Raw genomic sequence first — 14,239 nt, 5'->3', positions numbered from 1 at the left:
ATATAACATGATGAGTATAACAACGTGTACCATAATCATCATGATGATGTCCGTTGAAATCGAAAGTGGGCACACAGAAATCGTACTATCTTGTAGCTCACCCTAGCCCTAGCTGGACGACCAGTTATGCGAGTTCGTCCATATACACTATTCAAACTACTATATATATTCATTAGCATCTGTTGAGGTCAATAAGATGACTCCGACTATTTGAAAATTTAACATGAGCTGATCTGTCACAAAAATAAACGTGGCATTGTTACCATCACAATAAAGGATTGGCAAATAGAGTTACGTTACTGTTCAAGGAGTTATTATAATTTTTGAATATTATTATTTACATATTTTATTTGCTTAATGTAGTGGTTAAAATCTAAACAATACAAGTCATGACTGGAACATATGATATAGCTGTTAACCGTAACAACGATTTACAGATTACAGATTTTGTTTTACGTATATTTTCCATCATTGGCCGAAGGTCAACAAATTATCTGATTATTCAGTTTCTATCAGATCACCATGCGTTATGAGCTCAACCAATTGTTGTACGAAATCGCCGTTATGTAGCGACTAAAGTCCCAGCAAGCAAATGCAGTGCGCGTTGGGCTTCGTTTCTCGCAAAACAATGTGCAGAATTTTGCTAAAATCACCAAGCATCAATCAACTCTACTGTGAAAATGGGTCTAAGCAGCAGCGCATACCTATATACTTCAACTATAGGAGTATACCTCACGACATCCCCATCTACATGTTCACAAGGAAGTGAATATTATGACGTTAGCGTTAGTTATGATTAAACAACTATTAGTATTTAAACTTACAGTACCTTTAACACCAGTCAATTCTAGTAATCAAAGCGCGTAAAAATTGAAAAAGTCACAACACGTCGGCGCCTAGTCAGAGCAATGTATGGCGTAGTCAAAGTAATAAACTGAGTGTCCTAACACTCCTTCCGGAAAGCTTGTTCTATTTTTCAGACAGGGGTCACAGTGTGAAACCCCGGGTTCGAGCAGAGAAGCGACCCACCGAGCTACTTATTAATTTAAGGCGAGAAGGAATACCGCAGTTTCTACCCTCATCTCATAACAAAATTGTGTCGCCCATTTCAGCAGCACTTGTGCATATCACACATCATATGTTTTGATTAACGTAACTGCAAACATGTACTTACACGTTGTATCTATTAGGTTAGAATCATTTAGTTCTATCGGAAACATAAATCCTAAAAATTATGTGCTAGAGCTAGACTTCACAAGCGGATTCTGATAGTGATTTCTTTAGCCAATCACAATTAGTTAATTCTGACCAATCATGTCCAAGGCTACTGATAATTACTGACCAATCCCACATGGGATTAATTTCCGCGCCTTTTACCGAAGGTCAAATATAAGTCTATATAAAGACAAAGCAAATGTATGTTTTTCAGTAGTCTTTGTTCCCGTCATCAATAAACGTTGCTGCTCTGTACTACGTAATTGGTTGTGTCTTTGCATAGTCGTCTGTTGCCGAACCGTCCCCTAAAATACAGTTTTTCTTGTACGCTGCATTTCTTGGTGCCGAGACCAGGATTCCAAGATGACATCTCCACAGCCAACTCCTTCGCCATCGCTATCCAAGCTACGCGCGACCCGTTCAGCACATCGTGGGCAGATGACCAAAGTACTCAAACGTGTCGATGAAACCGTCACAGCGTTTCCCTTAGACCCCAGCGTCGACGACCTAGACTCGCTCAATGTCCTACAAGAGTTACTCTCCACGAAATACGCTACACTTGTCGACATCGATAAAGAAATCATCGACAAAACTGAAGAAGAAGACTTAGAAGCAGTCATTATCGACTCTGATGACTACCTCAATGAAGTTCATGTTAAAAAACACAAGTTTGGTCGTTTCACCGAAAGGAATTCGCAACGAGAAAATCAACAGAGGGGCCCACGTGAACCAGAAACAACTGCAAAAGCTAGTTCCATCTCAACCCCGGCACCAATGCAACTTAACCAGTGTATCAACTTGCCGAAACTGTCGTTGCCGTACTTTGGAGGCGACTTGTTAACGTGGGTGAGTTTTAAAGATTCTTTCTAATCGGCTGTACATGAAAACTCAAATCTACAAAATGTACAGAAATTCCAGTATCTCCGTGCACAATTAACAGATGAGGCAGCCCACACAATTGAAGGGTTAACACTGACCAATACAAACTACACCCAAGCTATGGACTTACTAGAGCACCGATATGGACAGCCTCACAAAATCATAAGCGCCTTCATGAGATCGCTTTGGGATTTGCCCGAACCCTCAGAAGATTACCATAGTCTACGCAACTTCTACGACAAATTAGAAAGTCACATCCGTGGACTCAAGTCACTCGGAAAAAAAGACGACTCGTATGGTGATCTTTTAGTGCCAATCGTTATGGATAAATTGCCTGGCCAAATTCGCAAACAAATCGCGCGCGACCACGGTAAAAATGAGTGGACTTTGCCAGATATACGCAAGGCAATACAGAAAGAAATAGAGGCTATACACGCTGGAGACGCCACTGATGTACAATCCAATTCCAACCCCGCCGTCACCGCAGCATTCCACACTAGAAGTGAAACCACGCGAAAACAGTTTATCCGTAAACCAAGGATTTGTACTTTCTGTAAAGGATCACATCCGTCTAACGAATGTAAAGCTGTTACAGACGTCGATAAACGCCGCGAGATCGTACAACACCACGGACTTTGTTACAATTGCTTTGGAAATCACTGAGTCAATGTTTGCAAATCCAAATACAGCTGTAATTGTAAACAGAGACATCACACCTCGTTATGTAACAAATCAATATCAAACCATGGCAACACTAAAGGTTCCAATGCGTCCGAAACTCACGTGACCTGAATGACTTTTGAACCATGAACAATGAACCTTTGTATGTTTGACTTTAACTTCTAACTTATATTCAATATCTAGGACTGATCGTATTTTCATAGTTTTAATTTTCCTTGTGTAAGTTAGTATTTCATGTGCAAGTTAATTTCTCGTAACTTTCTTCCGTATTATTCAGTTTTTATGTCTTCGATTCGTTTCAGTATTTTTTTCATTTTTACATTTGTATATTATTACATTCGTTGTTGCCTTTACTTTCGCGCCCGGGAGAAATATCGGAAACATAAATCCTAAAAATTATGTGCTAGAGCTAGACTTCACATACGGATTCTGATAGTGATCTCGTTAATTCGGACCAATCATGTCCAAGGCTACTGATAGTTACTGACCAATCCCACATGGGATTAATTTCCGCGCCTTTTACCGAAGGTCAAATATGAGTCTATTTAAAGACAAAGCAAATGTATGTTTTTCAGTAGTCTTTGTTCCCGTCATCAATAAACGTTGCTGCTCTGTACTACGTAATTGGTTGTGTCTTTGCATAGTCGTCTGTTGCCGAACCGTCCCCTAAAATACAGTTTTTCTTGTAGGCTGCAATGGACGTTTTAGCAGGTGCCAATATGCTAGTTATTCATTTAGACACATGCTGATTACATTAAGTTATAGATGCAGGTTCGTGGACACTTGGGAGTGAATTTTCTTTTTTTTGCTTTTTATTATCCAAACAGTCTTGGCTATAGACTGTTAAAGTTTCACAGCATTATGAATAGTGGAACATACTCAAAAGACGATTTTAAAATATAGAAAACTGGTACAAACATTCTCTCTTTGGAATGCTTAGCAAGATTTAGCAAGGCTGTACTTAAATAATCAAAAAGAAACATGTGAAAAAAAAGTAATGAGGGGATCTCCATATTATGCACTATATTTAACTTTTTACAAACCGATAATAGGTTTAAATTTGGAACTGTTACAGCCATTTAAATTATGAGCATTAGCAAACTTCTTACTGAATGAATGGTTATGCAAATTAGCCATTATCTCCACTTGTGTTTTTCAGTTTACCATGGAAGTTCAAATCTAAATAGCTCGCACAATTCTTGTTTATTTTGAGTGAAACTTTCACACAACGTTTATCAGTTGTGTATTAACAAAGGGGCGTCCAGGCGTATATATAGTATGTTTTGTTTTCATATTACAAATTGTCAAGCAGGATGTGTGCCGTATAGTCAATCCCGGTCAGTATTTCACAATTCGAATGTTATTTTCCGAGAATGCAAAGCTTTAAAAATAAGCCCAGACGTCTTTTTGTTCGTAGAGACGTTGTTAAATTAGTGTGAAAATGTCAAGACAAACTGACAAAAACTTCGGGAGCTAATTAATTTTCAATCTCTCCGACCAACCAGAAAACAGGAACGGAGATAATGGCCGTTTTATGAAAGTGACGTTAATCGTCTACAAAAATGGCTATTGCATCACGACGACATGCCAAAATCCATCATACACCGACGCTTGCTGATGTTCAATCGTCAGATAAAAAAATAAAATATTTACAATACTAGAGAAACGGACGTAAAATCGTCCGCGGAGTCGAAACCTTGCGTGAAAACTGTCATGGCGTCGTGTTATCTTTTCCACTTAGGGAGGGGCACAATGGATTACGTAAAGCCGATGAGATATTCATACCGTTATACAAACATAGCGATCCCCAGTGTATGGGTTGAGTCTAAATTTACCTTTCCTCAAACCTATAAAAAATACTCTGTATGACTTTGGTATGACGCAGTTTTCACGATCTCCGGTGAAATGGACCTTGCGAAGTTAGACGGCCTGGTTGAATGGGCCGTAATGTTTTGCTACACAACGGCTATTCACAGTGTTTGTACTCAATCGCAAAACAAAAAGTCGAAATGGAAGACAACTATTGTAAATCGAAACAGGTTTCATTCAACTACGAGCAGACGCGATGGGTCGATAAAAAATAAAACGAACCCTGACCTCTGGAAATACTTCATTCATAGAGTGCCATAGTACCAGAGGTCGCCGAGCACGCCGTACAACGTACTTTGCGACATTGCTACAGATGCATGCTAGTTGACAAGGGGTTTCCGATTAAGGTAACCAAGATGGCATCGCAGAGTGCGTGATTTTTCCGCGGTGTTTAAAAACAGCATCTCGTTGCCGATGTTTCTGTAATTTTTCGGGGTATTTTTTATTTTTAATTAACCGAGCATTTCACGTTTGTGTATTTTGCCACTGAAAAGTTAGTTATCGATGACAGCACAGCAATGGTCTGAATGGTGTTTATTCACTTCTACATCGCAATGCTATCAGCACGGTGATCGTTACAGCGAAACGACAAATGTATAATTAGTCAGTTTTATAATGCCTTCGGAGAAAAAATGCGTGAAAAAAAAATATTTAACAGTACTCGACTGGAAGCTGCCAGGCTAGAAGTTGTCGACATGTTGCGAGATAAGGGTGAAAAAAGTTTACTTATCATTTACAACTGTATGTTTTTTGTATTCCGCTTGCTTGCTGGAAGTGTCTACGTCTTGTCTTTTTTTTTAGTTTGCAAGACTAGTTGGTAGCGCTTGAGGTAAGTTAAACAGGGCCGCGGACAGGAGGTTACACGTCGCCGCACCGTAACTGAGGCCAGCAACTCATTTGCACATAACATCAACAGTGACTTGTCAATCAAAAGAGCAACGTAAACAAACTTTCGGGACTTTTAATCACATACGCGTGCCTCGATTCCCTATATTTTAAAATCCATTTTTGGGCATGTTCCAGCATTTACAATGCTCCGAAATTTCAACACTATCTAGCCAAAACTGTCTGGGTAAGAAAAGCAAAAAAAAAAAAAGAAATTCACTCCGAGTGCCCACGAACATGCATCTATACCTTAAGCCAGATGACATTACAAATTTTACCCGTATTATGCAAATTGGAACAAATGTAAAATGGCGGACAGCGTTATCGACTGTCACTCTAGTATATCAGCTTAGACATCAGAATTCCACAAATGACAAACTGATATGTATTTTTACAATGTATAAAAGCCATGTTTACTAACACATAATTACATTCATTGCTAAAACATGTTTATGTGTCATTTTTCACAAAAAGACAACCTGACTAAACTAAAAATGTTCAAAATATGGTATTTTACACATGTATATTTAAATTGAACTTCATCTACATATAATATCATTACTGTAATAGTGGTGGTATGTTACTAGTTACAAATTGGTCACTACAACCACAGGTCCCACTACAATGCATTTTCTTAATATTCCAACTTCACCTAACTGCATCACAGCTTTTACAGTTGCATCTTGTCAATTAAGGCAATTACTTAGTACAGAAATATCAGCCATTAGATTTGGTTTTAAATCTTCATAATTAGTTTCATCATACCATCCATGGACTACTGGTAAACAGAAAAGTAGCCATCGCATGTTGGATGCACACCAAACCATGCTCTGGTAGTGTATGTTTAATATGCTGTTGCAAAGATGTGTTGGTGGCAAGCTTTCGTGATCGTTTCTCCTTCTAAGAAAGAGTCTGTAGTGGACATCGTTGATTGATTCATCTGTTTGATGTGGTGTGTGCAGTTTACAAACGAGCTTTTACACCTTTTTACACCTGCTGTACAGTATTATTTAGATCAACAAATCAGCATATTCTTTGGATGCTTTCCCGAAACCATAAAATTGGCTAATCACAACCCTGCTACTGCGCTATGAGCTGACAGTTCCCATAAATTGCATCATGGAGTTTGATTTCATGTACCTGAATATAATGTTGCTTATTTGCTGTTCCTGAATGAAAACATATCTCCTGACTCAGTTGGCCTTCACAGTGCACAATCAACATCAATGCATCTGTATCTCTGCATGGGATTATGGTCCTTACACAAACTGAGTCTACCTGCTTCATCGTGAGTTGACATCAATATACTCTCCTCTTTAAAATTTTGAAACAAATACCTCAAGTTTTTCTAAATTATTGTTATAGTTATAAATGCGTGTTGATACCAATTTTATATTTGCTTGTTCAGCAACAGGTCTATCTGGTCCGTACCATTCGTCACGTAACTCTTTTAGAAAATTCTGTTGCACACAAGGATAGGAGTGAAAGGAACAAGAACCTTGAATGACCGTTTGTATAAAAGCTGGCTCATGTTGTTGCTGCAACTTTTCTTTCTGGATACTGTCAAATGTAGCCATTACATCAGTTTGTTAATGACAACTATGTTATCTGCTGCAAAATAATTTCCCTGTTTCAAATATATAGTTTTGATACATTGCCATTTGCAACATATGGAACCATAATTCATTGTGCAAGTCTTGCTTGATCATAATGTCCTGCATGACGAATAAACTCAAGGGTTTTGTCTGTGTCTGGTTTGGGTGAGTTCCTTTCATTTATGACTATATAGCATAGACATAATACATGAGTATTACTGATTAGAAATGTAGAAACCAAATGTACTCCAATGGGTACAGTCGTACCTTGCATAACAATCCTGAAGTAGTTACACATTTTCCTTTATAACAAAGCTTTTTAAATTACGTTTTGTTTTATATTTTTTTTATTTTTAATATTATTATGATAGTTGTCATATTACTCGCCAACAATCTTCAGAGCGATATATCTGTTAACTCTTTGCCCTTTTACATGTATAGTTCATGAGATAAAGCATGTTTTAATAAACTAAATCTCCCAACCCGGCTGCCATTTTGAATATGTCCTAATTTGCATAAAAGGGATTTCATTTAAAGGGGAACCGATACTATAAATAAGGGTCAAGATGGCCCCCGTATTAGTATGCTAATCCGAACCAAGACGCTAACATCTTGGCGGGCGCTCCGTGAAATGTGCCATTTACGATGTTTGGAGACCAAGCTGTGGTTCCAAATACATATCCACGGGGGCATGAATATGTACGCTAACAATTACACTCGTCTGGTTGGGCTTTTGATGTATAAATGTTGTTATTTTCGGTCGAAACGTGTCGCGACCAGTGAAAATCACGAGTTTAAAATGGTGGCTGATGTATGCAAAATCCCTGTCAATCACAGTTTGAGTAAACGAAAATGTAAATCCCCTAGATGTTTATTCAATCTACAAAGCTTGTTGGTTTACAAACAGCATTATCGTTATGTAGTTTGTATATGTCTAACCATCGGTAACACTGGGACATGACGATGTAAGACAGTAAACAATGTCAATAACATTAGGTTACGGGCTTTCGGATATCCATTGAAATAAATTAAATGTAGAAGTAGAAATCATTCGGACTCAAAATTTCCCGTTGGAATGTGAACACAATACCCAAGTCAAAACAACACTCACTCCTGACCTACATTCTTACGAATTTTACCGTAGTCATTGACGCCTATTCAAGACTACGATGTTTATTGTGACTAGCGTGAATGGGTAAGCTTCGTTTCGACAATTAGCTGTTATCACCGTAAAAATGTTAAATTAGTCTTCAAATAGTCAGTTTATCATCGAAAACAACTAATGTTTTGATTTAAAAAAACGTGCCGTCTTCCCATCAAAACCAGAGGTAAAAGATTGTGCTGGAACATCGGCAAATCTCCTCCGTTATGGTAATTTGAACATGTTGGCATCACCGAGTATTTTGATTGGCTGATTAGCGATTTGACCTGTAAGATGTCGAGCATTTGTATGCGACCAGAATCATTCGCTTACGATGAAACTAAATTGAAATTTACTTGCATTTCAGAACAATTCAACGAGTTTACTTGTTGTACTTTATTAATAATCACTACCGAGTAATAATTATAATTTTGAAACGTAGCATGGTCGGATTGCGCTACCGTGATTATTTGCTACTAAGCAATGCAGTGTTCGTTTTTTAAAAACTTTTTTTAGGAACGCCAGAACAATGTTGGTTACTACTACGTGGACATTTTTCTTTTGATCATACGGCAAAGACTTTTCTAAGGGATGAAACTGTTTGTATAACTTTCTAGACAGTCTGGAAAAAGGAAGGGGTACAGTGAATAAGTGTCAGACTGCAATGAGCTGCAAATGGTAGTTGTGTAATACTGATAGGCGTGCACGAAATAACAGTTCTGTTTGAGGTTCAAAGTTTCGGATATCAACAAGACATTGGCCTGACTGCTTCGTATGGTGTTTTATTTTTCGCGAAATACTTCGACAGCTCAAAACCACAAAATCAGATGTTTCCATAGCACATACCACATAGTACAAGAAGTAAATACGCCATGCTTGAAAAGCATGAACAACCAGGTCTTGGTATAAGAAAATAAATCAGTTTTTGTTTCTGTATTTGACTGTCGGACGAAACGGCACCCAGACAACACGTCACAGGCAGTTCCAATTCTACAATAGATCGTTTTCATTCATGCGTCGCGTATATGTCCAGAAAATTTAATCGAGTGTATGTGTGTATTTATACTCTATTTTGGAGTCTTATTTATAATAAATACAACGCTTCAGAATGGTCGTTAAAATTGAGTCTACGGTAAAATTGTTTTGACAGAACGCTCTCCCCCCCCCTCACCGCTCATTTGATTTTGACTTTACAGTCACCCCACGTTCACCCACCAGATTACAAGAACTCAAATCTCATACGAGATACAAGCCAGTACCACCCGTGTACATTTTGATTTTCCACACGAGTGTTTTAAACAGGTTACAAGATAAGCCCGTGATGTCGCGGCGACTTTTCTTTACTAATGAATTTGATAACCTGTACTTATAATATACAGTTTCCACACTTGTTATATTAGCAGTCTGGAGGAGTAGTATGTATACAGAATGTGCATAGGAAGTTTCGTTCTCAGGTATACTGTATACGAGTTCAGTACCGTCAATAGACCGAGGCAACAGAAACAGACAAATAAACTTGAGTCGGCGGATTTTGTTCGCGACCGTTTAACAACAATCTGGTCGTGTGTATCCGGTAGACTGCCGCCTTTTTTATGTTGGCCATCATCAACTTGAATTAGTTCCGCGTCATATTTTTCCGACGATGTATAAATTACCGAGCGCACGATGTTTCAAATCATGGCACATGAAGACTGCTCTGTATTTGTTTGAAATTCAATTGCTAAGTTAAACAAGCAAATTGTAATCTGTTCTTAGGATGTTTATATCAGTTGTTTTGTGGGATTAGCGGTACAGGGGGAAAGATAAGCATTCATTTACTCAGTGGACAGAGACGGAGTTAATTACCCATGACCACTTGGTGCAATCCAAGGGATTGAGCGGTTCCCCTTTAAATATCATCTGGGTTTAATGTAATTGTATCGGCTAATAACTAGCATGAATGACACCTGCTTACATTTTGTTCTCCCTAAAGTAATTTTTAGGAGTTTGTCTCTATAAGCTGGAAAGTAAAACCGGTTGAATGATTAATTGTGTAAAAAACATTGCTGAACTGATTGGTGTTGACAATATTGTGACTGCCTATCGCATGACCAGGTCTGTGGTAATTTTTCTAAAACAAATACTGACCTTGTTAACGAAATATATATAACAGGTGTTAGCAAAAATAATATGTTTTTAATTTAACACAAGCAAATAATCAAGCCAAATGCTACCGAAGTCATTCTATCAAATGTGCCAACACTGTGGACAAATTCTTGAATCCACGTTTAGATTTATTTCATTTAGCTGCAAGTTTAGACAGCTTACGTGGGTGGTGCTGCGGCAACAACTGTTTTTACTTTCAATGGACGCGACCAGCCGGACGCGACAGGACTGAGGACTAGGTAAACTTCTGGATCGAGCTCTGTTAGGATTTCTTTTATCGCGTTAACAAGACTAACATGGCTTAAGATCTAATCCCACGTATTCATTAAACTTTGCGTTTAATTTCGTGATAAGATTGAATCGTTTCCTTTCTCAAACAAGTGACGCCAATTTACTTAAGTCTCCCTAGTCTCATCGGATTTGTGTTAGAGGTACTGTAATTTTGAATTCTAATATATTTGTTTTATCGGATTATTAATACTAAATGTGACACACTTCCTCGTCGACATGTACGTGAGTGTCTTTGCTTGCAGGAACTTTATTCGCCACAGAACGATAGTTTGTTACATTTCGTATAGCACATGGTGATCTGACAGTAATTGTAATGATATCTTAACCTTAATTAATGACTCTCAATCAATGTTGGGAATTATATACTAGGTAACGCAACATCGGCGCGGTTCTTAAATAAAGTGTGTTTGTAAACACAATCTGTAACATGAAAATGCGGATGTTCAGCCAATAAAACTCAATGCTTGTGTGTACTAAATGAGTTGAATGTGCAAATAGTAGTGGACCTATTGACCTCAACAGTTGCTAATGAATTTCTAAAGTAGTTTGGGTGGCGTTTATCAACGAGTATACATATTTGAATGAATACATATGAATACGTGCATGGATTATCTTAATACGCCAAATTATTTGCAACCCGACCCTGAACATGGAACCACCCGTGATGTCAAGGTTAGATAGTTTTAAAAGGTAATTTTGGATTTCTATTGCGTTCATGGAATGATTTCTCATATGTTGTACACTACTTTCGTTCTATCTGATAGGATTTGATTTTCAAGATGAATGTTTTCCTTTCCTTTTCGCCCAAAAGAAGCCGAAACCATTGTATGTCAGCAAAATTTGCCTTTCAAAATGCAAAAAATAGCGATTCAGAGGGTCGGGATTTCAAAATTGAGAAGATATCGCCCCCATGCTTTTCCATAACAATACAACGATTAGATTTTAGTGTCACAGTTTGCTCCCAATTCAAATTGAAATATTGCCAGTAATAATTAATAAAACTTGTTCAGCATACCATTTATTCCCCGATATCATATTCAATAGCTAGTTCTCAAGATCTACAACAGTAATAAATAAACAGAAATCATTTTGATGTCATGTTTTTAGAAGACACTGCCATATCAAATTTTGATTGGGACCATACTAGTTCAAGCTGCAGGGTGTCTAAACAATGACCCAACTTCCAATCAACACATCTTCCACCAACCAAAAAATTGTAGCCATAATTGAACAACCAAAAAAGCAACAAATACCGGGCTGCATCCTGAAAACAACAAGATAGCACATTACAACCAGTCATTGCAAAATATGAAATCCTCCACCCGTTCCAATACACCCTACAGCATTAATGGTTCCTATACTCATTTGCATCTATGTACAACATTTTTGTTTTAAGTTCACTGCCTACTTCTTCATCCAGGCAAGCAAAATATCTTATACTAGGCAGCTGTTGTGCACCACGAATAGCTTTCCTTTAAAACTGAATAGCATACTACCATTCTATCGTGAACTCCTTCAATGCTGGAAGTCTGTAGATAAGGTGCGCAAATTTAATGAAAATAATCCAATTGATATCTTTAATGAACTACTTTTTCGCAATGTATTTATTAATCATCCTATTCGAAATAAACCTTTTGCAATCCGTCATATAAACTTGAAAATGGCGCAATATATAAATATTTAATTGAAGTTCTAAGTACTAGTGGTTTTCAACAGCAACCAAGAAACGTATGGTGTGACATACTTAGTCTGCCTGAAACAACTAAATGCAATTTTCAGGACTGTTATGCAACACCAATTACGACGTATGACGGAGATATGCAGTGGCGCATATCCCATGGTGTCTTTGCCACTGGTAGTTTCCTTTTCAAAGCTCGGTTATCAAGCTCGGATAAGTGTATTTTCTGTGGCTAGGTGGACACACTTGAACACATCTTCATCGAATGCCAATCTAATAATGAACTATTACGTACATTTAAAATAATCACGTCTGGTCTGCTTCAAACAGGCTTTCATATGCCAATCTGGTGGTTTTTAATTCTGCGACCACGTCGTTCTAAGGGTTGTCTTTCCGGACAGGCACAGCAAATGTTTTGCCTATTAACAAGCATGGTGAAAGCTGCAATTCACACCAGTCGTCGAAACAAGAGGCAACACAAAGGTTTCAGTGACCCTTTAGAATTTTTCGCTGTTTATGGCTTTTGCCCTATTGAGTCATATCTTTATTTATCCATTAAATTAGTAATTGTTGTGTTAATCCCTGGTTTCGTGACATTAGTCGTGTCAGAGGATTTTGTTCTCATAGTGGATGTCAGTCTACACACACAAACACTGAATTGCCACCCTCTTGGCTTTACATTTTCCTCAACACACTGAACGCGCGAGTGAACGCGGTGCTTTTCAGCGCCATATTGGTGTTTCTGCGTTTTTCGACCATATTAAGTCCTGGGCATGACGTTAAAACTACATCCGGTTGTGAAGTTTTTGTACTTGGGAGAATAAGGCTACCCTTTGCCACAACTACCTCCATTAGTAGTAGTACCTCCTCCTACCTTGGGTGCCAACTTCCCACATAATAAGTTTGGTTGACGTCAGTAAGGGCATACGGTCATAAAAAACTTGCACCAACTCAACCTCACATGTGAGGTAATACCTGATAAAGGCAACGTTTACGTTTATTTAAATATGTATATATTTGTCCTGGGTAAGATTTTAAACTACATGCGGTTGTGGAGTCTATGGACTTGGGAGAATGAGGTTACTATTTGCCACAACTACTTTTAGGTCACCGTTGGGCAAGGAGTAGTACCTGTAAGCCTTTGGTGCCAACTTCCCACATAACAAGTTTGGTTGACGTCAGTAAAGGCATACGGTCGTAAAATTTCCTGCACAAACAGATCCGCATAGGTGGACAATTTTTCATGTAAATATGTATATATACGTTTCAGTTCAGTTCAGTTCTTGTAGTGAGAACCAGTGTGACTGGTCTGCCAACGGGATGCTAAGGTTTTCATAGTGAAAGTTATCAGTCACATTCGTTAATGTAATTTCGTTTTATTTATCCGTAAATCAAAAATCACAATATTACAAGCAGTGAACATCAAGTGATGCTTTAGTTAATGAAGGTATACAGTTCATTTACCTGAAAACATATTGGGACAGCACGTATAACTTGTACCCATAGGGCTTGTAGTATAGTCGCAGCTCAATTTCTGCGATATACCATTCCCCAGGCAGTGAATCACAACTAGTGTTGAAATTAAAATAAAATAGTAAATTTAATTCATTACAATATTACAAGCAGTGAACATCAAGTGATGCGGTAGTTAATGAATGTATACAGTTCACTCACCTGAAAACATATTGGAACAGATCTTATAACTTGTACCCACGTGGCTTGCAGTCTAGCCGCAGCTCAATTTCTGTACGTGATATACCATTTCAAAGACAGTGAATCACATCTAGTGCAGAAATTAAAGTACAATATTAAAATTAATTCATTACATCTGTAAATAAAACAATTTTAATATTTAAAAAA

General features: G+C 37.9%; 1 protein-coding gene across 1 annotated transcript; it reads left to right on the top strand.

Annotated features, from left to right (window-relative positions):
* The first annotated feature begins 2,214 nt into the window (after positions 1-2,214).
* On the top strand, positions 2,215-2,757 carry LOC144364522 (uncharacterized). The gene has a single exon (XM_078014440.1). It carries the CDS (start codon positions 2,215-2,217, stop codon positions 2,755-2,757), a length of 543 nt encoding a protein of 180 aa, XP_077870566.1.
* Positions 2,758-14,239: the final 11,482 nt, after the last annotated feature.

The sequence above is a fragment of the Saccoglossus kowalevskii genome, chromosome 7 (assembly GCF_978046115.1).
Source record: "Saccoglossus kowalevskii chromosome 7, keSacKowa6.1, whole genome shotgun sequence".
Classification (NCBI taxonomy): domain Eukaryota; kingdom Metazoa; phylum Hemichordata; class Enteropneusta; family Harrimaniidae; genus Saccoglossus; species Saccoglossus kowalevskii.
This window is presented reverse-complemented; position numbering and strand designations above follow the sequence as displayed.